Raw genomic sequence first — 27,109 nt, 5'->3', positions numbered from 1 at the left:
GAGTAGGCTTCTTGGGGGTTCCGTTTAATTTGTGTCTACATATTTCTATTTTTAGTTTGTGGTTACTTATTTTATACGTCATGAGAGGCTACCTCTGTCCATGTGTGGAAAAGGTGGGGTATTCTGTTAGCATCAAGAGTATGTGTAGGACTAATCTGTATCAATCCAGTTTATTTTGTTTTGCAATAGGTGTATTAATGTTTTTCTGCCCACTGCAATGTTCAGGGTGTTGTTTTTTTTCTAGGAAGGACCTAGTGTGACCCTCTGAAAGTTAACTTGTAAACATACTAGATTCTATGATCCAACTTGTTAAGGATACATTTTACTTTGTAGTAAAAAAAAAAAAAAAGTAGTTTTCAGAGCAATACTTTATTATTTTTACTTAAGTAAAATTTTTGGATAAGACAATCTACTTTTACTTCACTACTTTTGAAGCCAGTACTTTTACTTTTTACTTAAGTACTTTTTAAAAGTAACAAACCTATCTGCTGCTTTGAAAGTGCTAAAGCTATGAATTAAGGAAAACCTATCCGTTTTCATAACATTATTCTGAAGAAATGTTTTCCTTCTCTACATTACAAGGATTAAAATGTTCAGCAACAGATCTGCTATTTCAAAAGTGTGCAAGCAAACTGACTTTATGGCCTTTTTGCACTTTTCTACCCTCCTTTTGCCCAAAATTTAAGTCTTGCTTGATAGGCCTTAGCTGTTTCAGCCAATAACTGCTAGGAAACGTTTTACCCTTCTGTGTCACTTCTTAACATAAGGCTCTACTTGTTTAGTCTTCAATTAACTAAATATATGTATATGAAAGAAAATGTGTTTTCTGGGGAAGTTTTTTGGCTTAGTGTTATCACATTTCTTGGCAGATAATATCAACCATAGGAACCAATTAAGATACAGAATTTCAGTGTCTGTATTTCATTAAGCATATTTCATAAGAACTAGCTATGAAATCCAGGACTGTATTTGATGCCACAGGGCTAACTTCTGGTGCATGATGTATACTGGTGGGTTTTTAGTACCAAAATGTAACAGCTTGACTGCAAAGGAACATGCCATGTCAATGCAGGAAGGCGTGCAATAATTCAAATCAACTAGCAAAAATCATGTTTCATTCTTCTTATTGCTTTCAAAGATATTTCAGAATTTCCAGTGAGGCTCCTTTCTTTCTAGTCCAAGGGATCTTCATCAGAGTCACAGAATCCTAGTTTGTCCATCAGTTGGCACGTTGTTAAATCTTTCCTGGTGATCATCCCGACAACCTGATTCTGCAGGTCGACAACAGTCAGGTGACGAAGCCCCAGGGTCCGAAAGATGATGTATGTGCGATGAAGTGAAAAATGAGCTTGTACCGCCACTGCTGACTTGTTCAGATATGGTTTCTGAGAGAGACAAAAAAATATTGATATGTTCAAGTTTATTTGATAAACTGCCTATTAAATATTTGTCTAGGTGGTTTATATTACAATAAAATGAGGGAAGGGGATAAGAACATACATATCCCTTACATGAATACCATAGGGACAAACCAGGGGCAAAGAATACGTATCAGAGGGGAAAGTCAGGAAGTAGGCACACACAAATTGTGGCTCTTGCCACTGGAGACCATGCTCAACATAGGCGGAAGAAAAAAAGAAGTTAGATAGCTAAGGATTCTGGAAAACCCACTGAGAAAAATTAAGCTTTAAGGGAAGATTTCAATTATTCTTTATGTCATTGTAGCAACATTTGCAAAGCAGAGCAACAGACAGGACAGAGAAAGAAAACTTGATGGGGGGGGGGCAGAGGGACCAAAGAGTATCTATCCAAAAAATTCTTCTATTCTTTTCAGCTCTCTCTACCCTGTCAACCAGTGTCCTGGATTCTGTTGTACATGCTGGATTCTTGTAGGTCAGTGGTTCTCGACCTTTTTTCAGTCAGGACATACCTGATGGACGATGCTCACATAAATGGCACACTGTATACATGACCCTCATGGATCTTTGCTCTGATACAGTATGGCAATTCTTATGAATTAAATGTAAACATGCTCTGCATCCACAAATACTCAATCTCCCCCCAACAACAGGTACAGATCATAACCAGCACATTTTCTCCATGGACGTTACCATACAAAAATAAACAAATAAATAAAATTATGATTCTCATGTCATTGGAGTGTAATAGCAACATAAATCTCTCCACTACCAGGCATGTTGTAAAATACAAAACCTGAAAAAAATTCTAACTCAAAATACGTGTAGCAAATCTACCATACAACAGTAGCACTAATTCCTATGATTCAAACAACATGAACCTTACTTAAGAACAGGCAGCACTACAAATATTACTTGGGCCGTAGAACACCAGTACACCTACTACAAGTAAAACAGAACAAGAGGGACTGCTACAGAGTTCTACATAGAAACTACATGCAAACAGAATACCACACCTTAGTCACACACAAAACATAGACAAACTCTCATCAAGTACAGAACAAGGGATCACAAATTAGAAATAGAAACAGGAGGACAAAAATGGAACTGGGAACTCCAAGAAGTCAAACTAGGCATGTACCACAACACAGGAGAAATAAAAACAGAAATGCATTTCCCATGAACAAAATACAAACACATCGATGTTGCACATTTCATAAAGCTAATACTGTATATTCCATCTAATGAATTCAAAATAAAACATTTTTTTCTACCTTTGTTGTCTGAGCATTTTATTTTTTAAAGCATGTTGGTCCTAATTTCTCTTTTATGCTTTCCTGTCTTCTGCTCTCTTTCTAGTGAGTGCTGTCCATTTGTCCTTTCCCCACTTCCCCCCTATCTTCTTCCATTTCCTCAATACATCTTTCTCTGACCTATTTCCTCTCTATCCTTTCCTTCTGCCTAATCAGATTCCATCTCACTCTTCAATCCTCCAGCTATATTTCACTTACCTAACAACTTTCCATATCCTTCTCTCACCCCCTAGCTTTCCTAACTCACTCCTTCCTGGCTTCCTATTCCCTTCTCTTTTACCCATTACTATACCTCTACCCTCTGCACTCATCATCATCCTTTCACTCCTATCCTTGAGAATCCCCATGGGCTCTCGCACGTGGTTTCACTATAACAAACATCACCCCTCCCTCACCCTTATAGCCCAGCATCTCCTCTCTCATTCTTCACCCATACTTGTAGCCCAGCATCTCCTGTTCTTCTGTCTACTCCACCCCTATAATCCAGGATCTCTCTATCCCCTTCCTCACTCTTCTACCCGTTTGGTCCAGCCTTTTCCTGTTCCCTCTCCCTTCCCCTCCACCCCTGTGGTGCAACAGCTCTCTGTTCCCTTTCACCCCTGTGATCTAGCAACTCCATCTTCCCTCTCTTTCCCATTTCCCCTTTTGGTCCAGCAGCTTCTTGCCCCCTCTCTTTCTACCCCCCCCCCCCCAAAAAAAAAAAAAAACAATTGCAGCTTTAATATTCAGTAAGGCTGTAACTTGGATGAGATAGTGACCAGAGGAAACCCAGCCTAGCAGCAGTATACACAGCTACATAAATCTTGATGCTGTGCTCCTTCCTGGGTTGTATATATGGCAAACCATGCGCTGGAAGTGAAAGCTTACTAAGTGCTGTTTACCACCTACACAATCCAGGAAGGAGCAAAGCATTAGGGTTTGTATAGCCGCATCTCCTGTGGGTCCAATGTCTCTCTCCCTCTCTTCCCTCCATCCCCCACAATCCAGGATCTTGCTCTTACTCTCACTCTCTTCCTCCCTCTTTTCACAGCCTGCAGGATCCCCCTTTCCTCAGTTCCCTCCCCACAGTCCAGTATCTCACCCCTCTCTCCTATTCCCTTACCCTTCACAGGTCCAGCATCTGTCCTGTACCTCTACTCCTGCAGGTCCAGCATCTCTTCCCCCTTGCCTCCACCTCCCCTGTCCTCTCTGAGCGCCCCCTACAAGGCAGCACCTCTCCCTCATCTTGCCTCAGTCCCCCAGTACCTCACCCTCTTCTTCCCTCAGTCCTTTCACCTCACCTCAGCCCCCATGACTCCAGCACCTCACACTCTTCTGCCCTGAGCTCCCCATGACTCCAGCATCTCAGCCCTCCCGTGTGACTCCAGAACCTCACCCTTTTCTGCCCTGAACCCCCTCCCACTACTCTAGCACCTCACCCTCTTCTGCCTTGAGCTCCCCCCAAGACTTCAGCACCTCACTCTCTTTTACCCTGATCTCCCACCAAAACTCTGGCACCTCACCCTCTTCTGCCCTGAGGCTCCCCAAAGACTCCAGCACCCCATTCTCTTCTGCCCTCAGCCTTTCCTGTGACTCCAGCACCTCACCCTCTTCTGCTCTGAGTCTCTCCATGACTCCAGCACCTCAGCCATCTTCCTTTGCAGATCCAGAGCCCCCCATGACTCCAGCACCTCAGTCCCCCCCCCCCCCCCCATGGATCCAGAGCCTCACCCTTTTCTGCCTTGCACTTCCATCAAGACTTCAGCATCTCATCCTGTTGTGCCCTGAGCATCCCCAAAGACTCCAGCACCCCACCCTCTTCTGCCCTCAGCCTCTCCTATGACTCCAGCACATCACCCTCTTCTGCTCTGAGCTTCTCCATGACTCCAGCACCTCATCCATTCTCCCTTGCACATCCAGAGCCCCCCATGACTCCAGCACCCCAGTCCCCCCCCCATGGATCCACAGCCTCACCCTCTTCTGACCACATCCCACCCCCCACAACTCTAGTGCCTCTCCTTTGCCAGCCCCCTCCCCCAGTGGTCAAACCTCACCTGTTTGCTGGCAACAGCAGTCATAGCAAACTGCCTGGGCTGACTCGGAGCCTTCCTCTGCAGCTCTCCCTCCCTCGCATAAACAGGAAGTTTCATCAGAGGGGCAGGCCAGCTACAGAAGAAAGGCTCTGGGTTGGCCCAGACAGTTCACTATAACTGACGCTGCCAGGAAAGAAGTAAGGCTTTACTGCTGGGAGAATGAGCTGGCGAAGGAGAGGTGCTGGAGTTTTGTGTGTGTGATGGGGGGGGGGGGGTGCTGTGGTCAGAAAATGGTGAGGCTCTGGATCTGCAGGGGAATTAAGGTGCTGGAATCATGGGGGGGGTCTGGATCTCCAAGGGGGTGGCTGAGGTGCTGGAGTCATGGAGGGGCTCAGGGCAGAAGAGGGTGAGGTGGTTCGGTTTAATTTTTGTGTATGTATTTCTATTTAAAATTTGTGGTCAAGTATTTTGTACTCTCTCAGGTTCTATCTCAGTGGAGGAGTGCCTAGTGGTTAGAGCACCAGTCTTGCAATCCAGAAATGGCGGTTCAAATCCCACTGCTGCAAGTCACTTAACCCTCCATTGCCTCAGGTACAAACTTAGATTGTGAGCCCTCCTGGGACACAGAAATATCCAGTGTACCTGAATGTAACTCACCTTGAGCTACTACTGACAAAGGTATGAGCAAAATCTAAATAAATATCTATGTTTTATGTGTGCAACTAAGATCAGGTATTCTGTTAGCAATAGGATTCTTTGTAGGAATATTTAGTAATCCAACTAGTTTAGTTTTCCCAGTAGGTGTATTGATGTTCTAAAGCAGGGGTGGGCAACAAGGAGCCTGTGGGCCAAATGCAGCCTGTTAGATCACAGGAAATATACACAGAAAATGTCAACCAGAGTTGTGGCAATTTTAAATATTGTATTTCAGAAATATTTTCAGAATAACCACCCTAGCAGTTTGTCTCCATTGCTTTTAGTTACATTTTTACCTATTTATTATAGAAGGTCTATGGAGCTCTGTGCATTTCCAGCCTGCTAGGGAGAGTGCTGATATTCATGCTGCCCTAAAGGTTGCCTACCCCTGTTCTAGAGAACTTTTTCAAAATGATGCTGCTGACCCCTAGTGTCAGTCTTAGAGTATTACAGCTAGGGTCAAGCGGATATAAAGGGGCTTTTTTTTTTTTCATTTATTTTGGTGTCTTGACCTAGTGATGCCATTTTGAAGACAGCAACCACCAGTGGAGGAGAAAGTGGGTATCGAATCTGTACCTGTTGCCCCTGGTACTCCTGGAGAGATTCAGGATTATGCATCTGGGCTGGCTGGCTAGCTGTTGTGGGGGATCTCGAAGAGGGAAAGGTGTGCACCAATAGGGGGGAGAGGTCACCAAAGCAAAGGATGGTTCAGGGCATCACAGTCCCTTTCTATTCCATTCAAGTTTTGTATACCACCATTTTCCACTAGGGATTCATAGCTGTTAAAAGATCAGATAACCTCCAACATTTGGGGGATATATAAAAAAATATAAGCATATAAAAATTGCAGATCATTAGTCAAACAGAGCACATACAAATCTTTCTAGAATAATTAGAGCAACAGAACTTTACTTAGTCAAATAAGAATGATTTAAAAACCTTTCTAAAGCATATATATGATGACGCTCATTTTCAGCCAGCCCTGTAGTAATCTATAAAGAAAAACAGGTGCCTACTTTTCTTTATGAAATAGGCTTAAAATAGGTGCCACAACCAACACATTTAATAGGCATTGTATTTATTTATTTATTGCATTTGTATCCCACATTTTCCCACCTATTTGCAGGCTCAATGTGGCTTACAGAGTTTTGGTAAGACATAGCAGGATATCAGATACAATTAGTAATGTACTAAGATTAAGTAATGAAAGAGAGAAGAAAGGTGTTAGGCAGGCTAGTATAGAAGGTGGACTTTAATAACTGGGTGGGTTGGTGAGGTAGTTTTGTAAGGTTATGGGTTCTCTTTGTAGGCCTTGTTGAAGAGATGTGTCTTCAGAGATTTGCGAAAATTAGTTATTTCGTCAATGGTTTTCAGGGCTGTAGGTAATGCATTCCACAACTGTGTGCTTATGTAAGAGAAGGTGTTATAGAATTGCCTTCTTTGTGTATTAGGGAATGGTGTATGTTTGTTTATTCTTATTGGAGATTAACAAGAGCAACCAGTGGATAGTTCAATATAATCTGAAAACCGGTTCTCATAGCATTCCTTCAATGTTTTTCTTGGAATATTGCTCCCACTTCTAAGAGAAAAAATATGAATGTATGTATGTGTGTTACAGGGGAGGCAAGAGAAGAGTGAATTTTCACTTTAAATTTCCATTGCTGAAACAATAAAAAGTACCCTATAACTCAGTTTTAATGATCACTTCCTCTCCATGATCAGGTTCACTCTAAGAAACTATGACTTGAACGAGCTGAAATGCCACAGATTGGGAAAGTTAAAACTAAACTTCCTTGATTCTCTCTGAGATCTCTGTTGTAAAACAGTAAAATACCAAATATTTATTACTCTAGGTATTTTATAGTTGAGTATTCAATTTCACAACCATTTATGACATCCTGAATGTTCCCCCTGTGTAGGTGCTATAAAACTAATCATTACAAATATAGAAACACAGAAAATGGCAGCAGATGAAGACCATACGGCCCATCCATGCCAACTACCATGGCTCTGCTTCGGTTTAAATATGAAGTCAAGTTTATTTATTTATTTATTGGGATTTATTAACCTCCTTTATGAAGAGATTCACCCAAAGAAGTATAAGTTTAACATAAAATTTATACAATATACCACCTTTCTGTGGTTTTTGCAGCTACATTTAAAGTGGTTTACATAATATATACATAAACCACTACTAAATGGACTTGGGAAAAATCCACAATTCCAGGAATAACATGTATAGAATGTTTGTACGTTTAGGAAGCTTGCCAGGTGCCCTTGGCCTGGATTTGCCGCTGTCGTGGACAGGATGCTGGGCTCGATGGACCCTTGGTCTTTAACCCAGTGTGGCATTACTTATGTACTTATGTAATATATACAGGTACTTATTTGTACCTGAGGCAATGGAGAATTAGGTGACTTGCCCAGAGTCACAAGGGGATACAGTGTGAATTGAACCCAGTTCCCCATGATCACAGTCAACTACACTAACCACTAGGCTACTCCTCCACTCCATAAGCATAATATTAGTAAAATGACCAACTAGAATACTTTAGAATACTTGTGCCCCATTAGCATGTATATATAGTAGGTTTATACACAAAAAAATTGCATACATGTAAGTAGTGATTTTAGAAAAGGTGCTAATTCTGAGCATAGACAGCTTCATGTGGGTTTTACAAGTCCCCTAAGTAGGGATACTTACCAGCTTATAATCGAACGAGAAAAACGCCCAAGTTCCGACCTAAATCGGGAGATGGGCGTTTATCTCACAAAAACGATTAAAGCGGTATAATCGAAAGCCGATTTTGGACGTTTTCAACTGCACTCCGTCGCGGATGCGGACAAAGTTGATGGGGGCGTGTCAGAGGTGTGGCAAAGGCGGAACTGGGGCGTGGTTATCTGCCGAACAGAGATGGGCGCATTTCACAGATAATGGGACAAAAGTATGCGTTTTTAGCTAGAATTTAGGGCACTTTTCCTGGACCCTGTTTTTTCACGAATAAGGCCCCAAAAAGTGCCCTAAATGACCAGATGACCACTGGAGGGAATCGGGGATGACCTCCCCTGACTCCCCCAGTGGTCATAAACCCCCTCCCACCACAAAAAATGATGTTTCACAACTTTTTATTTTGACCCTCAAATGTCATACCCACATCCCTGGCAGCAGTATGCAGGTCCCTGGAGCAGTTGTTAGGGGGTGCAGTGGACTTCAGGCAGGTGGACCCAGGCCCATCCCCCCCCTACCTGTTACAATTGTGCTGCTTAATGCTTAGTCGTCCAACCCCCCCCCCCGAACCCACTGTACCCACATGTAGGTGCCCCCTTTCACTCCTTAGGGCTATAGTAATGGTGTAGACTTGTGGGCAGTGGGTTTTGAGGGGGATTTGGGGGGCTCTACACACAAGGGAAGGGTGCTATGCACCTGGGAGCTCTTTTACCTTTTGTTCTGTTTTTGTAAAAGTGCCCCCTAGGGTGCCTGGTTGGTGTCCTGGCATGTTAGGGGGACCAGTGCACTACGACTCCTGGCCCCTCCCACGAACAAATGCCTTGGATTTATTCGTTTTTGAGCTGGGCGATTTCATTGTCCATTATCGCTGAAAAGCAAAAATGCCCAGCTCACAACTTGGCGAATAAAACATGGACGTCTAATTGTTTCGAAAATACGCTTGGGTCCGCCCCTTCACGGACCCGTTCTCGGAGATAAACGCCCATGGAGATAGGCGTTTCTGTTCGATTATGCCCCTCTTAGGGTGTTCATTCAGATTGTATATGCTTTACATAGTCGCACAAATTTAAACAACGGCTTTTACACCTGCTATAAATCAAGAACACCACAAATGTCTTTTTTGACTTGATGTTGGGTTAGGTGTTTGTCAGACGAGATTTGCTTGCAGTTGTGTTTCCTGATTATTATAGTCTATTAACCTTTGTCCTATCTCTGTTTAGTCTCCATAGATCTTAGAACCTCTTCTAACCCTCCCCTCTGCTCTTTTTTCCCCTCCTTTTTCTCCCTCTTTTCCATTTGATCCTGTTTTCTGGGTTTTGGTCTTTGTGTGGAAGTAGATATCTCTGTCTATGTGTGTTGCAAGGCACGAACAGTGGGATCTTGCTAAAGAACAAGACCTAGATTGTGAGCCATCTGGGGACAGGGAAATACCTACTGCACCTGAATGTAACTTGCCTTGAACGACAACTAACAACATGTGAGTTAAATAAATAAATAAATAAAAGAGCCCTTTCACAAAGCCATGCTAAAAAGTGGTTTGCACTATCCCCAGCGTGGATCTTTCATGCGCACTGAGGCCACTTTTAGCCAGGGGTGTAGCCAGACTTTGGCGGGAGGAGGGTTCAGAGCCCGAGGTGGAGGGGGCACATTTTAGCCCCCCCCTGGCGCTGCCAACCCCCCCCCCCCCGCCACCACCAACAACAACTTTGAACCCCCCACCGATGACCCTCTCGACCCCCCCTCCCGCTGCCAACCCTGCCCCGCCGCCACCGCCGCCTACCTTTGCTGGCGGGGGACCCCAACCCCCACTAGCCGAGGTCCTTGCGCCGGAAGAAGAGGACCTCGGCTGGCAGGGGTTGAGGTCCCCTGCCAGCAAAGGTAGGCGACGGTGATGGCAGGTTGGCGGCGGGAGGGGGGTCAAGAGGATCATCGGAAGGGGGGGTCCAGGGCCAAATCTACGGGGGCCCAGGCCTCCGTGGCCCCATGACACTAAAATGGCCCCATTTTCCAGTTTTACTATTAATGGCCACGTACTAATTTCCCCTATTTTGTAGGAGGTAAGGGCTCATTAATCAACCACATGCTAATCAGTTAGTACACATACTTAATCTCCACCCACAGACGCCCCCAGTGCTAAAAAATGAATTCTATTTTTTAGTGCATGGGTAGCAATTGCTGATCCCAAAACTACTGCAGGACACCTGAGCACAGTGGTGCTTTTTAACCTGTGGTAAACACGCATTAGTGCTTACTGCAGCTTAGTAAATAAATGTCAGGTTTCTCCACACATTTGTGCTCAGTAGGCAGAACCCACAGATGAAGGCCAGGAGCTTACATCCTTACAGCAGAATTTATAGGCCAAGGATCCAGTTTTTGGATCTACTGAAGGAAATGGTTCGGCTTCGAGAAGCAGACCATTCTTCTCCTGTCCCGGCAACTTGAGCCTGAGCTGTAGTCGGCCACACAGTGGAGACAGTTCATGCCAATACACATAAAGAACAATTCTATAACAAGTTGCTCAAAGGTGTGTGCCTGTTTGTGCATGTAAATGTGTAATCAGTGCTTCGCATGTAAGCGCTGTAAGCATTATTCTATAAGGGCACATACGTGGCATAGCATGTAAATGCAAGGGAGACATACTCATAGGTAGAGCATGGGTCAGATATGGACATGCCTCACTTATAGAATACCATTTAGGCGTGCCTAGTTACATTAGGCCTTTGGCTGGTGTAACTGCATATGCCAAAATGTAAGATTACTCTAAGATTCTATAATGGAATTTGGGCACCCAGACACCATTGTAGAATAGGCTCTTACCATGCAGCATTGAGACCTACAATTGTAGACTTCCCCCTGGAAGTCACCACAGCCCTTGCCTTGTGAGTTACAGGCAGTTTCCACTCAAGTCTGATGACCACAGTTGACATCATTTAGTCAGCCCCATCCTTCTGAATTGATCAGTTTCTAACGGCCTTCCTCAGTCACACCACTGAGTATACTGCATTCTCTTTGGATGTGCTGCACAAACTATGACTGAGTTCTATGAAATGGCACCTTCCCATTAGTGTGGGACAACTAAAGGAGTGAGGCAAGCTTCTGTAACAGAAGACCTTTCACTCTTTCATGTTGCAAGCAGTCTGCAATGTCTAGAGTCTCATCACTAATGTCTTCTCAAGCTTCTCAGGCTCCTGTCATTATGCCTGTATTTTATTAGAATGCATCACATATCTGATAGTGGCCAGACTACCGGAATATGACTTCAATTGGGGGGGGGGCTTGGGGGCCTGGACCCCCACTTTGGGCTCATATCAGCTCCTCCTCCCCTTACCCCATCATGTGGGTCCAGCATCAATCTCTGCAACTGTTCACTCCTGCTCGCTCCCCCATCCCCATGCAGATCCAGTGTCTCTCTCTCTCTCTCTCTGTCTCCCCCCCCCCCCCCCACCTCACAGCATGTGACTAGCAGAGACAGTAAATCAGACTGGCTGCAGCTGGTCCTGCTGGGGCCTTTCCTCTGTTGCACCTTCTCTGATGTAACTTCCTGTGGACAAATGTAACAGAAGAAAGGGCTCCAGCAGGACCAGCTGCAGGCAGTCTGTTTCACTGGCTATACCAGTCACACACCAGGACTGGAGGACCACCAGGGAGGGGAACAGAGAGATGCCAGACCCACATGGGAGAGGGGGGAGCACAAGCGAGCAGCAGCAGAGATTGATGCTAGATCCACATGGGAGGGTGAGGAGAGATGCTGGATCTGCATGAGGGGGTGGAGAGCAGAGGAAATCCATGGCCCCCCCAGTCCACCTCTGAGCGCCCCCCCCCCCCCCGAAACAGACTGCTGGCTACACCCCTGCTTCAGTGTAAGCAACCATCTCCCAGACATGGACTATACCTCATCGCTGTCATTAGAGGGTGTGGAATGGGTTGTTAATGGGCAGCATAGACCATGATTATCTGGTAGTGAACTATGTCTGTGTTAAGTGCATGGTAGCCCTCCAAAAGGTCCTAGAAATTCCCCCCAACTGTTGCTATGGAGGTTTTATATCTAATGCAGCCTTTGGCTGAAATCCCATGCCCATGCTGACTTTATACATTTCAAATTCTTGCTGACCTCCTTCCAGTCTGCTCTTTTACTTGCCAAACAGGACTATTACATCCAGTTGACAAATTCTATTGGCTCAAACCCTCGACATCTCTTTGACACACTGAACTCTCTCCTTAAAGTGCCTTCACCTCCAACTCCTCCTTCACTTCCCCCCCAGACTGTGGCTGAGTACTTTTATGATAAGGTTCACAAGATTAAACTTGAATTCTCAACCAGGTCACTTCCACCTCTCCTTCCCTTAGTCCATTCTTTCAACCCTCCAACCCCTGCCTCCTTCTCTTCCTTTTCTGAAATCACTGAAGAGGATCTTTCCTCCTTGAAACTAACTACCTGTTCCTCTGATCCTATTCCCACCCATCTACTTAACACTATCTCTCCTACTGTCATCCCTTTTATCTGTCATATCCTCAATCTTTCACTTTCCACTGTGACTGTTTTTGATGCCTTCAAACATGCTGTAGTCACACCACTCCTTTAAAAACCTTCATTGGACCCTACCTGTCCTTCCAACTATTGCCCCATCTCCCTCCTCCCTTTCCTATCCAAAATACTTGAACGTGCTGTTCACCGCCGTTGCCTTGACTTTCTTACATCTCAAGCTATTTTTGATCCACTTCAATCTGGCTTTTGCCCCCTTCATTCAACTGAAACAGTGCTTGCTAAAGTCCATAATGATCTGTTCCTGGTCAGATCCAAAGGTTTTCTTCTTATCTCTCCCAGCGTACCTTTAGTGTATACTCTAGTGGATCCTCCTCTACTTCTATCCCACGGTCAGTTGGTGTACCTCAGGGATGTGTCCTGGGACCTCTTCTTTTCTCCATCTATATTTCTTCCCTTGGTACTCTGATCTCATCCCATGGTTTTCAGTATCATCTTTACGCTGATGACTCCAAGATCTACCTCTCCACACCAGAAATCTCAGTCAAAATCCAGGCCAACGTATCAGCCTGCCTGTCTGACATTGCTACCTGGATGTCTCAGCACCATCTGAAACTAAACATGACCAAGACTGAGCTTCTTATCTTTCCCCCTAAACCAACCTCTCCTCCTCCCCCATTCTCTATTTCTGTGGATAACACTCTCATCCTTCCTGTCTCATCAGCTCGTAACCTTGGGGTCATCTTCGACTCCTCCCTCTCCTTCTCTGCACATATTCAGCAGACTGCCAAAACCTGTCATTTCTTTCTCTATAATATCACCAAAATTCGCCCTTTCCTTTCTGAGCACATTACCAGAACCCTCATCCACACTCTTATCACCTCTCGCTTAGACTATTGCAACTTGCTTCTCACAGGTCTCCCACTTAGCCATCTTTCTCCTCTTCAATCTGTTCAAAATTCTGCTGCATGACTAATATTCCGCCAGTGTCGTTATGCTCATATTAGCCCTCTCCTCAAGTCACTTCATTGGCTTCCTATCCGTTTCCGCATACAGTTCAAATTTCCTCTTATTGACTTATAAGTGCATTCACTCTGCAGCTCCTCAGTACCTCTCCACTCTCATCTCTCCCTACATTCCTCCCCGGGAACTCTGTTCACTGGGTAAATCTCTCTTATCTGCACCCTTCTCCTCCACCGCTAACTCCAGACTTCGTTCCTTTTATCTTGCTACACCATATGCCTGAAATAGACTTCCTGAGCTGGTACGTCAAGCTCCATCTCTGGCTGTCTTCAAATCTAAGCTAAAAGCCCACCTTTTTGATGCTGCTTTTAACTCCTAACCCTTATTCACTTGTTCAGAACCCTTATTTTATGATCCTCACTTTAATATTCCCTTATCTCTTGTTTGTCCTGTTTGTCTGTCCTAATTAGACTGTAAGCTCTGTCGAGCAGGGACTGACTCTTCATTTTCAAGTGTACAGTACTGCGTATGTCTAGTAGCACTATAGAAATGATAAGTAGTAGTAGTAATAGTAGTAGTTTTGCAGTTAACATGCATTAGATGCAAACCCTTATCACAGGTAGAAAATAATCCTTAAGTGGATGAGCAAAAATTTGCTTGAATTGAATTTTCATAAAACTGAGGTCTTATGGGTGGGTAAAAGGGGACTGAATGCTCTATAGTATGCAATTTGGCAGAAAAGTGATGTCATATATGGAATTTAAGGGTTATTATTAATTTATTTATTTGTGACATTTATATCCCACATTATCCCAAACAAGTTTGAGTTCAATGTAGCTTACAATAAATAGTATAGGATACATAACAAAGAATAATGCATAAGAAAGTAATCTGTTGTAAGAATCCAATTTTACAATACAATATCATAAACATACTGGGATAGCTATGGATGTTTAACATTTAGAAAATCTATTATGAATGAGAAATTGTAAATGAAGCAAAGATAAAGTATATACAGGTACTTATTTGTACCTGGGGCAATGGAGGGTTAAGTGACTTGCCCAGAGTCACAAGGAGCTGCAGTGGGAATCGAGCCCAGTTCCCCAGGATTAGAGTCCGCTGCACTAACCACTAGGCTACTCCTCCACAAGGAGAAAAAAATAAAAAGTACTGTGTGTAGTAACTTCAAGTTATGCAGTCTGGGGCCTGGAAGTACCATGTGTTGATTCCAATGTCTTTATACATATTTTACTACTACTGATCATTTCTATAGTGCTGTTAGACATACTAGATATATGCAGCACTGTACACATTATATGTAAGTAGTTTTCTGTCTCTAGAGGGCTCACAAGTTTTTGTACCTGAGGAAATGGAAGGTTAAGTGACTTTGTCTAAGTTCACAAGGAGCTGAAGTGGGAATTGAGCCCAGGTTGCCAGGATCAAAGCCCACGGCACTAACCATTTGGCTAATCCTCCTTTACGAAAGACTCCATGCTCAATAAGCATTTTGTAAAATACTTGGATAACTGTGCAAACCCTAAGATGAGCATCATGCTTTTTGATACTATATGTAAAATCAGGTCTTACATCTTGTAAAGGAAGCAAATGACAAAAAATGATATTAGACTAATTTCTTGGTACTATTTTTCATTGGTAATAGTGGGGAAACATTTTGGCAATATTTTGATCAGAAATTATCAAGTCTCTAGAAAAATTTGGAAATCACACTTAGGCAAATAAAGGTACAACATTTTAATCCACTGAACTGTTATTCTGATGATTTAGAACAGGGATTTTAGAAAGTTCAAAATGGAATAAACCTTAGGAGTTGTGAATAAAGGTTCAAGGGATTATATAGCACACTACAGGTTAGTTGGTCTGAGCCGGAACCCAAAGGTGCAAAAGAAATTAAAAGTCTCTGAGGATCTGACATTGATTATAGAACAGTCCTTGCTTAGTAAACAATGTCAAGTCTAGAAAGAATCACTTGCAGGCAAAGAGCTGATTTATGATTACATCATATGCTGCATTTGAAAATTATGGGAAATATAGCTAGATATAAACAGTGCTAATATCAGAAGACTGTATTCCTGTGACATGGCAAAAGTGGATAAATGATACAGCATTCAGATCTCAAAAAACATCTTTTCAACCATCCCTCTAGCTCCATTCATGGGTCTTCATGAAGCACTCTGGCCTACTGATGTTTATCAAAATTGTATCAGGCATCTTAGGGCCAGGATCATTTTCTTATACAGCAAACATTCAAAATGGTGCACACTATTTTAATAAAGAGCACCAGCCGTGCAGGAGCAAATGGGGATTGCTCCTGTCCTGTGAACACCTGGGGATAGGATAAGAAAGAGTAGAAGCCATTTTATTGGTGGGAAAAGTATCAAACCTGTATTTTTTTTTTCTGTACCCCCTTTTTTCCCATTTCTGCTTTTTTTTTTTTTTTTTAAGGAAGGACGGAAAGAAGGAAAGAATTTGTACCCCTAGCTGGAAATATATAGGAAACTACTGAGTCTCCAAAAAAATTGCCACCGTTATTCCTGGATATTCAAGGCGGGGCCATGTCCAGGTGGTTCTAGGTCAGTTCCCATCAGACAATTCTCACCCACAAATTCCCATGTGGGCAATTCCCACCACACTAGGGAGGACAATTCCCACCCATAACCCCAAAAATACAATACACACTAAGACAAGTAATCTCCCTCCCTTTTTCAGTAGTAGCTGCAGGTGAGTTACATTCAGGTACACTGTATTTCCCTGTCCCTGGATGGCTCACAATCTAGTGGCACTGCATATCTGGGTTTATGCAACCGGCTATCTCTTATGCAGTTAAATGTGAAATTCAGCACTTAACCACATAAGCGACACCTGCATAAAGGGCCCCTTTTACAAAGATGCATTAGGGCTACTGTGTGGGTAGCCTGCGCCAAATCAACCCTACCATCGGGGTAGCGCAGGAGACCGGCGGTCATTCTGATACACAGTTTCCTGCAGTAGAAAATCATTTTCCATTTTCTACCGCAGGGTTAGCGCATGAGCCCTTACCGCCAAGTAAACAGGAGGTGGTATGGGCTCACAAGGTAAATGGCCAGGCAGTAATTTTGGACTTAGCGCCTGGCCATAATTGCCAAAAATAGAATAGGCTTTTTGGCAAATGTCCTAAGAGGTGGCCTGAGCGCGTGGGAAAAATCACCTGCTAAAAGTAATGCAGGATGCATTTTAGTGCGCCTTTGTAAAGGGACCACAGAGATAGGACTGACTTTTATGAAGTGTGATTTAGCTGCCAAACTTAGGAAGTTAAGTGCTGAATATCGGCCCTTTATCACATAAGTGCTGACTCTACCCACAAACTGGCCAAAAAATAGCTAGCTTTCACTTTAGTAGTCTGTGATGGTATCAACCCCAAAATTTACAATTAAAGAATTAGAGAAACAATTGGAAATTAAGCCCACATTAAGAGAAGAGTGGAAGGCTAAATATAAAGAAAATATATAAAGGCAAGCAAAGAAGATTAACTAACCTCATACAATTAGTGGCTTCGCTTCCTACAGACCCTTCATCCCCCACCCCCTCAGCCAATTAAAAAAAAAGACAATTGAGTAGTTTTATCAAAAAGAAAACTTTCTAATTGTGTTGAATAATAAAACACAAAGTGAATAATATTCAACCAGCGACAGTCAGAGTTTTTTTAAGCACTGACCATGGCCAGCTAAATTAGCCCCAGATATTTTGTGCCAGAACATAAGCAGGCCCTGGCACTGAATAACCACCAGAGCTTATATTGGAAGGAACCTCCATAACTATTTAAAAGCTTTCTGGAGCCCTCCAAGTCCCCCTACTGCTCCCCAAAAACTGAATATTGCCAACACCTGCTTAACTGCCGGCTTCTTCTCTATGCCGCCCCCTGTACCGCCCCTGACCTGCCCACTCTTTTATGCAGGACAGAGCTGATATTCAGCGGCATGCCCAGTTAAGTGCTGCTGAATGTCGACAGTTGGGTAACCCTGAGCAATTTAAGAAAGCAGGAGACTCTCCTGCCTGCTTAAATCACTTTGAATATTGTACGGAAACGTCTTCTTCTGTCAGGACATTAGACACTTATAGGGTAAACTTAATAAAACGTATCCCCAACTGCCAGCATGTACGCTTTCATATCAAGAAATGTTTCGCCACATCTGGCAAAACTTGAATCTTCTGACCACAAAACAGGAATTCTTTCTTTTTTAAACAGTTCTTCAAAACTGTCAGCTTATCTTTCAGCCAAAAACGTGACCACGAGAGTAGCATGTGAGGTAATATTGTCTGAAGAACTCTCTAAAAAAATTAATTAAATCCAAACTACCTCTACCAGAGTCAAACTCACAGGAGACTGCTGCCAAGTTACCCTCCCCCCTATTTACTAATGCCACGCGGCAATGCCCACACAGCCCGTTCAAAGTGAGGTCCAGCAGCCTGATAGATGTTTCGAGATCTAGATAGCCATCTCATTCACAAACAAATACAACATATGGCTAGTTGTTGCAGTAAAAGTAAAGAGAGACAGAGGGAAGGAAAGAATTTACTCCTAACTGGCTGCACAGGCGTCCGTTTACAGAAAGAGCACTCAAGCCCATTGCTTCACATTTGTTTTACACTTACATAGGAACCATAAATGACATCCAAATGATGTATTCTATTAACATTGTATCATGTTGTCAATCCGGAATGCGTTCTAATCAAACACCCCCCCTTTCAAATGATCCCCTTTGTTGTATTCTCCTTTTGGCTTATTTCATCAACATCTGTTATGTCTAAACAGTACGGACTGAAATGTAGGAATGCTGTTTGTACTCTGCTCCTTTTGTTGAAAATGTAACGTCTCTGGACAGGCGATGTTTATGTAAATCAGTGCGGCTGACACAGCCATCATAAACAAATGATGAAAATATAACAAACACGTTGCTTGGAAGGGAAATGTTTGTTTTTTGTACTTGGCATCATGCTCACCAGATTGATGAAGAGTTGTTGATACTCAGGACCTGTACTATACTGGCCCAGCAGCCTGGTCACCCGTGCCATGTCACGCAATTTCTCCACAGTTATCTGATGGAAGAAGCAAGAGTAGATTTTCATCTTTCCTGAAAAAAGCGGGAGGTTGTGAAGCTACTAAATTATTATATGAGCAGGTTTTGGCCTAAAGCGTTAAAAGTTTTCTACTACAGTAAAGTCTCGCTTATCCAACATAAACGGGACCGACCCATTGTTGGATATGTGAAAACTCAGATAATATGGAAAACAATGGAAACCCCTCAAACAATGCATAAACTAAGGGGGTCTTTACTTAGGCATGCAGGCATTTTTAGCACGCACTAAAATAGGCACATGCTAAAGATGCCAATGTATTCCTATGACCACTCAAAATCTGTTCCACAGATGAGGCTTTTAAGATTCAAGCGTCCATGCTTAAACTAAAGCTGCAAGCAAGAGGATATACCCAGAAATGTATACAACAAGCATATAAAAGAGCCTGGTTTGCTCAGCGTCCATTACTATTATTAAATAAGGAGAAAGAACAAATGGAAAAAATGGTGTGTGTATTGGGCTTTTCTACGCTAGCCCCTGAGGTGGCACATTTAATTCACAAACATTGGCAAGTGCTCACATTCCATTTAGCATTCCAGGAACATCCATGTATTGCATACACCCGGGGTAGAAACTTGAAGGATCAGTTAGTACATACACATCTCCAATCGGAGGCTCAAACAAAAGCATCAGGATGTCATCAACCTTGTGGACAGTGCCAATTTTGTGCACAAACTGATCAGATTACACAATGGACTCATGCTAGGACTCAGCACACATATAAGATTGAACAACAAACTACTTGTCTTTCTACATATGTGGTGTACATTATTTATTGTCCTTGCTCATTATTCTATGTAGGTCGCACGATTAGAACTATGCGAATACGATTGATAGAACATAAGAGCAGGATACACACAAAAATGTTAACAGCTCCATTAGTACCCCATTGTTTAGAACATCGGCATACCTTTACTGACCTCAGATGGTTTATAATAGAGCAGGTTTCGGAACCGAGTGGGGGAGGGGATCGCATGACGGCCCTTACTAGAAGAGAGCAATGGTGGATTCATAGGTTGCAAACAATGAGTCCTTATGGGCTCAACGAATCGGTGGAATGGAACTCTATGATCTAATTATAACGTTTAATTTTATGGTGCTCATTTGATATATGTCAATTCATCATTATTTTTCTGATACGCTTGGAATTTAGCTTTTTCAAATCCTAATAGTTGTTTTTTATTTGTTAGGTATCTTTTGAATTTGTTCATGATAGGTTAGATTAAGTAGGACGTAACTGATCTTATTTATTTAGTTAACATTACTCTGGGGGTCTCCAACATGTCTTGATAGGAAACCATTACCAAGGCTGTATATTTTTGTTGACACAGTGACGTCATGACAATGAGACAGCATCGTGCAGCCTTTAAAAAGCGCCTATGAAGAACAATTGAGTGCATCTGGGAGAATTATCGATGTCCGGAAGTACAGACTGTTGTGAAGGGGAGATGGGCAAGTGTTAACCCGAGTCCCTGACGAAAATGTTGAAACCCGCGGTGTCGAGCGTTATCTAGGGAAAGCCAAAGAGGACTCCAACAGTATCAAATACGGAGAGGAACTTAAGATAAGTCCTTTTAAACAATTTTTGATTTAGAGCACTTGTAGCAGCGAGCACATGTAGCTTTGAGCACTTTTTGTAGCATGTGTGTTTGCAATAGCACTATAAAATAGTTACCTAAGGGATTGTCCGATGAGGAGACGCTATGCCACTAGGCTAAACTCATTATTGAATGTGCCGGAAGTGGTGTCTTCTGAGGATTCCCAAACATATTCTAGAACATATTTATGTTATTGAATCTTCAGATGTTTGGGTTCATGTTATTTTAAAAGTACATAGATCTTCTAGAAAATATAGAACAATTCCTATAGGTACATGGGGTGCATATTTTCAGTTCTTTTTCTTTGGTTCGGTGTTATGACAATGTATTCCTATGGGCATCTTTAGTGTTTAGCGCGTGCCTATTTTTAACGCGCGCTAAAAACATCAGCGCACCTAAGTAAAAGACCCCCTTAGGTTGTAAAAGCAGGGTCCTGGGTCACAACGGTGCTGTTTTGCTGTAAAAGCAGGGTCCCGGGTTTGAAACAAATTGTCTCAGGTGCAAAACTTCCCTCTGTACTCCAGAAAATGGAAAGAGACACGATAACGTCACCAGGGGGGGGGGGGGGGGGGGGTCTGTAGGATATGCCTAATGGTCAGATTAGTGAAGGTTGAATAATCGAGACTGTACTGTATAATGTTCTTTAAAACCATTTGAATTACATTTTTATTCAGTTGCTTATCACTGTTTCTCTTTGTGTATTTAAACATTCTACCATGCTTTGCTAGACTCTGTGTATTAGCAAGGAAGTCAAATTTCTGGAATGGTTATTGCTTTCTGTGCATTTTGAGTTCTGAGTAATGCTCATACATCACCAAATGCAAATGATGAATGCTTACAAACCCTAACGAGCAAGAAGTGAAGAGGAAGACAAGACTTGACATGGCCAACCAATGAAAAGGATGGAGGCCAGCACCATAGCAGATTCTGGACATGTATAATGTCTGTGTCCACAACCAAAAATGTTATGGGTCAATTCATGCTCACTCTTTATGAGTAAATTACAATCTTTAATATATATATACATAGAGAGAGAGAGAGAGAGAGAGAGAGATGGAGAAAAGGACATCAGACACCCACAGAGACCCTGAAAATCTCTGTTCTTTTAGGGCTGTCAACTTTTTATCATTCATTGGGCCAAAAAACGCCATAAAGTTTTAAGCTGAAGCATAAAAATTCACCAAAGTAATTTTAACTGGAGGGAATTGGAGACTGAAAGATGCTGTGAACCGCTATGTAGATAATGATGAAGAAAAAGCAAATTTGCTAAATAAATACTTTTGTTCTGTTTTCACAGAAGAAAATCCTAGAGAAGGACCATGATTGACTGGCAAAAGTACATACGAGAATGGAGTGGATATAGCACCGTTCACAGAAGAGAGTGTGTATGAACAACTTGAAAATCTAAAGGTGGACAAAGCCATGGGACCGGATGGGATCCACCCCAGGATATTAAGGGAGCTCAGAGAGGTTCTGGCGGGTACTCTTAAAAATTTGTTTAATAAATCCTTGGAGACGGGAGAGGTTCCATGGGATTGAAGAACAGTGGATGTGGTCCCTCTTCACAAAAGTGGTGATAGGGAAGAAGCTGGAAACTACAGGCCGGTAAGCCTCACTTCGGTTATTGGAAGAGTAATGGAAGCGATGCTGAAAGAAAGGATAGTGAATTTCCTGGAAGCCAATAAGTTACAAGATCCGAGACAACATGGTTTTACCAAAGGTAAATCATGCCAAACGAATCTCATTGAATTCTTTGACTAGGTGACCGGAGAATTGAATGATGGACATGGTATAGACCTAATCTACTTAGATTTCAGCAAAGCTTTTGACATTTTCCCTCATGAACTCTTCTCAGACCCAGGGCCGTGCCAACATGGTAAGCGAGGTAAGCATGGCAGGAGGGTGCAGTCCTCTGGGGGGGTGCCCCGCCGCACCATGCTTACCTCGCCCTCCCGCTCCCATGTCCCAACTGCCCGCCCTCTTCTCCCCCCCAACAAGATCCCTTTTAAATTTACCTCTGTCCGGCAGCGAAGGCGCAGCGTCAGTGAAGGAGGCGGCGCTCCCGATGTCTCTACTAGTCTTCCCTTTGCTCGGTGTTCCCCAAAGGAGGCTCTTGAATAAACTTGACAGGCTGAAGATAGGACTGGCGTGGTGAACTGGATTAGGAACTGGTTGACGGACAGACGCCAGAGGGTGGTGGTTAATGGAATTCACTCGGATGAGGGAAAGGTGAGCAGTGGAGTGCCTCATGGATCGGTGCTGGGGCCAATTCTGTTAATATATTTGTGAGTGACATTGCCGAAGGGTTAGAATGTAAAGTTTGTCTTTTTGTGGATGATACTAAGATTTGTAACAGAGTGGACACCCAGGAGGGAGTGGAAAACATGAAAAAGGATCTGCAGAAGCTAGAAGAATGGTCTAAGGTTTGGCAATTAAAATTCAATGCGAAGAAATGCAAAGTGATGCACTTAGAGAGCAGAATCCATGGGAGACATATGTGTTAGGCGGTGAGAGTCTGATATGTACAGACAGGGAGAGGGATCTTGGGGGTGATAGTATCTGAGGATCTGAAGGCGACAAAACAGTGTGACAAGGCGGTGGCCATAGATAGAAGGTTGCTAGGCTGTATAGAGAGAGGTGTGACCAGCAGAAGAAAGGAGGTGTTTATGCCCCTCTATAAGTCGTTGGTGAGGCTCCACCTGGAGTATTGTGTTCAATTTTGGAGGCCGTATCTTGGTAAGGATGTAAAAAGAATTGAAGCGGTGCAAAGAAAAGCTACAAAAATGGTATGGGATTTGCATTACAAGACGTATGAGGAGAGACTTGTTGACCTGAACATGTATACCCTGGAGGAAAGGAGAAACAGGGGTGATATGATACAGTCGTTCAAATATTTGAAAGTTATTAATCCGCAAACAAACCTTTTCCAGAGACGGGAAGGCGGTAGAACTAGAAGACATGAAATGAGATTGAAGGGGGGGCAGACTCAAGAAAAATGTCAGGAAGTATTTTTTCACGGAGAGAGTGATGGATGCTTGGAATGCCCTCCCGCGGGAGGTGGTGGAGATGAAAACGGTAACAGAATTCAAAATGCGTGGGATAAACATAAAGGAATCCTGTTCAGAAGGAATGGATCCTCAGAAGCTTAGTGGAGATTGGGTGGCAGAGCCGGTAGGGAAGGCGGGGCTAGTGGTTTGGAGGCGTGGCTAGTGATGGGCAGACTTCTACGGTCTGTGCCCTGAAAATGGCAGATACAAATCAAGATCAGGTATACAAATAAAGTAGCACATATGAGTTTATCTTGTTAGGTAGACTGGATGGACCGTACAGGTCTTTCTCTGCCGTCATCTACTATGTTACTACGTTAACTGTGCAGGCAGTGGTCAGTAAAGGAGACAAAATAGTGAACTTATCTTACAGCTTAAAACTTTATGGAGTTTTTTGGACCAATGAATGCTAAAAATATGGCAGCCTTAAAAAAAAAAATACAGATTTTCAGGGCATGCAATACTTCGGTCCCGGTTTTGGCGCCATCAATTCCTATGGTGCCAAAAAGGGGACCGAAGTACGGCATGCAGTTAAACAGAGCATGCTCTTATCAGACGTGCACTTACATGGAGTGCACTGTATATATATATATATTCTGCCTTGTCATAGATTCTGTGACTAGTTTAAGGGGGTCTGGCTATTGTGGAGTGAATCCCTCAGTGATCACCCCACCCCTGAAGGGTGGCCTGGCATTTGAGTACCGGCACCTTTTTTGCTAGAAAAATTGCACAATATTAAAATGAGTTAAAAACTGTTAATTTACTCATTACTCATAATGAGTTTGAATTAACCCATAACATTTTTTGTTAACATACTCATTACTTGTAGTGAGTTTGAATTAACCCATAACGTTTTTGATTTTGTACAACTGAAATCATGCCATATACCTCAGTGACATTTGCTGTACATAGCTGAATTAGTCATTCTTATATGCTGCGTCACTTGCCTCTGGTGAAGATGTCTGGAAAGTATGGCAGAGCATTGGCCAGGACACAGTATGCTCTGGGCTCATGGATATTACCAGTGTATAACTGATAGGGTTGCTTTGTAAAAATAAGATACCTTCTGAAACATACACAGCAAAGTATTGTTGTGAATATGATCACCCAATACACCTGCTACCCATTCCTAATCAATCAACCAGAAAAATCGTACAAGAGTCTAGCTGTTTAACATAGAAAAATAGCAAAAAGAAGCACCAGGAGCCTTCAAAATCGGGACACAATTTCTTTAATTATATAACTTGAACGTCAATTCTTCCCTTGGTGACCTGACACAGGCTATGTTTTGGTGCTAAACGCTTGCGTCAGGGGTCAAAAATGTGGAACTTACTCCTTTAAAGGTGACAGGTAAGATGAATTGTCTCGTTACATGCCAATGAAATATACATGATTGGTCTCCTCCAAAGTTTATCTGTGGCCTCTACATAAACATAGGAAGGATATTCGATTAGTGGCACACTGAATGGGAAGATGCCCATTCAGTTCCGATGGGCTTCTTCGCATTCAGCACATGCTAATCGGTAGCACTGCTTTGTAAAAGGAGCCCTAAGAGCACTAAAACAAGTTAAAGGGGACAATATTCAGACCGAGGGAGGTAGCTGTGCTGCCTCCTGTGGCTGGTGCTGAGCTCGGATATTCAGTGCTGGGCCATTTCCAGTGACCAGCATTGAATATCCAGGTGCTTTTTGGCCAGCTTAAATTTAACCGACCAAGCCGATATTCAGCACTGGCCAGTTAAGTTTAAATCGGCAAAACACATTCCAGCCAAATTTGACCACCAAACGTTTTGCCAGTGATATGCTAAATATTGGTGGATAGCCAGTTATATTGCGTGATAAAACTGGCTGTACGCTACGCGCTAACTGGCAATATTCAGCGGGAAATAACTGGCTATCTCCTGCTGAATATTGCTGGATAGCCAGTTAAGTGCCATTTAACTGGCCAGGAATCGTTCCTGGCCGCTTAAATGGTTTTAAAATCAGGCGGAAAGTCTTCAGATAAAGTCAGTTTCTTCAAAAAATATAACAAGGAACACACGCAAGTTCAAAACAAGTCTATATAAAGTGAATATTTGATCAAGCTCTTTATGATATGAATTCTAGAGGAAATTAAAAAGGAAAAAAATAAATTAACCTTGATTGGTATCGTCAAACTATTCACTTCTGAAAGTAAACAAAAACGAAAGGAAGATATACAAAAAGAAAAAAATATGACCAACTCCTTTTCTAACTCAGTGATTTTTGGAACAATATCATTTGTCCTTCAGATCACGGATCAGAGTCAGATACCAAAACTTAGGGCCCTGTTTACTAAACCGTGTTAGAGGTGCATTAGTGTTTTTAGCACGCACTAGCTGTATAGGTGCCCACAATATTCCTATGGGCGCCTATACAGTCAGCACATGCTAATTTTGTGCACACGCTAAAAATACTTGGGCATCTTTGTAAACTGGGCCCTTAGACTTGTGATCTGTCATTGACTCAACAATATTTAGAGTGACAGACCTTGGCACTGGAACACATTCTGACTTTTGGATGAGATGTAACCTAGGACTCTATCAGGCTTATTTTCGAAAGAGAAGGGCGCCCATCTTTCGACACAAATCGGGAGATGGGCGTCCTTCTCTCAGGGTCGCCCAAATCGGCATAATCGAAAGTCAATTTTGGGCGTCCCCAACTGCTTCCCGTCGCAGGGATGACCAAAGTTCCCGGGGGTGTGTCAGAGGCGTAGTGAAGGCGGGACTGGGGCGTGCCTAACAGATGGGCGTCCTCGAGCGATAATGGAAAAAAGAAGGGCATCCCTGATGAGCACTTGGGTGACTTTACTTGGTCCATTTTTTCTTACGACCAAGCCTCAAAAAGGTTTGCAAACTGACCAGATGACCACCGGAGGGAATCGTGGATGATCTCCCCTAATTCCTCCAGTGGTCACTAACCCCCTCCCACCCTGAAAAAAACAACTTTAAAAACTTTTTTTGCCAGCCTGAAATGTCATACTCAGGTCCATCGAAGCAGTATGCAGGTCCCTGGGAGAGGAGGTATGTGTGTGTCAGCGGAGGCACAGCAAAGGCGTGAACGTCCTTCTTTCAAACATTTTGGATGTCCTGAACTGCCCCCCCCCCCCCCACCACCACCACAGGGATGGCCAAATTTCAAGAGAGTGGAATGGAGGATTGGCCAAGTGGTTAAAGCACTGGTTTTGCAATCCAGAGGTGGCCGGTTCAAATCCCACTACTGCTACTTGTGATCCAAAATCCAAATAAATAGAGGGGGTGTCAGAGGCATAGCAGGCATGGATGTCCTTCTCAGAGAAACATCCACATTTTGGCAGGACATCCTCAATTGCCATTGCAGGGACTGAGGCACAGCAAAGGATGTCCTTCACCCATACTCTAAAAAAAAAAAAAAAGACGTCCCTGATGAGCACTTGGACATTTTCACCTGGACTTGTATTTTTCTAAGGTTGTAGATGGCAATTTATTTAAGGTTGTAGACAGCTATTATACACGCAGCTTGTCTGCATGTATGAAGCCATCTTTGGCATGCGCAGAGCAGCCATGTGTAATGCTTGGCAGCTCTGCACTGGCTTCCCCTCCTTAGGAAGGAAATTGTGTGCAAATAAGCTAACAGTGAGCAGCTCATTTGCACGCGATTTCCTTCATGCATGCCTTGTTCCTTTCCGGATCGGTAAGGGAAGGGCTTTTTCCGTTCAGTTA

At 43.2% G+C, this 27,109-nt stretch overlaps 1 protein-coding gene across 2 annotated transcripts in view; it reads right to left on the bottom strand.

Moving 5' to 3' along the window:
- Positions 1-443: 443 nt before the first annotated feature.
- The window catches only part of LOC115477376 (chloride channel protein C-like), a 284,847-nt gene continuing 258,181 nt past the window's right edge, over positions 444-27,109 (bottom strand). For both annotated transcript variants that reach the window (XM_030214217.1, XM_030214225.1), the window contains exons 15-16: positions 18,612-18,707; positions 444-1,385 (exon numbers count right to left, since the gene is read on the bottom strand). In XM_030214217.1, coding sequence (XP_030070077.1) covers positions 1,173-1,385; positions 18,612-18,707 — 309 coding nt within the window. In that variant the 3' untranslated portion in view covers positions 444-1,172. The remainder of the gene's footprint in view (positions 1,386-18,611; positions 18,708-27,109) is intronic.

This window comes from Microcaecilia unicolor, chromosome 1 (genome assembly GCF_901765095.1).
Source record: "Microcaecilia unicolor chromosome 1, aMicUni1.1, whole genome shotgun sequence".
Taxonomy (NCBI): Eukaryota; Metazoa; Chordata; class Amphibia; order Gymnophiona; family Siphonopidae; genus Microcaecilia; species Microcaecilia unicolor.
This window is presented reverse-complemented; position numbering and strand designations above follow the sequence as displayed.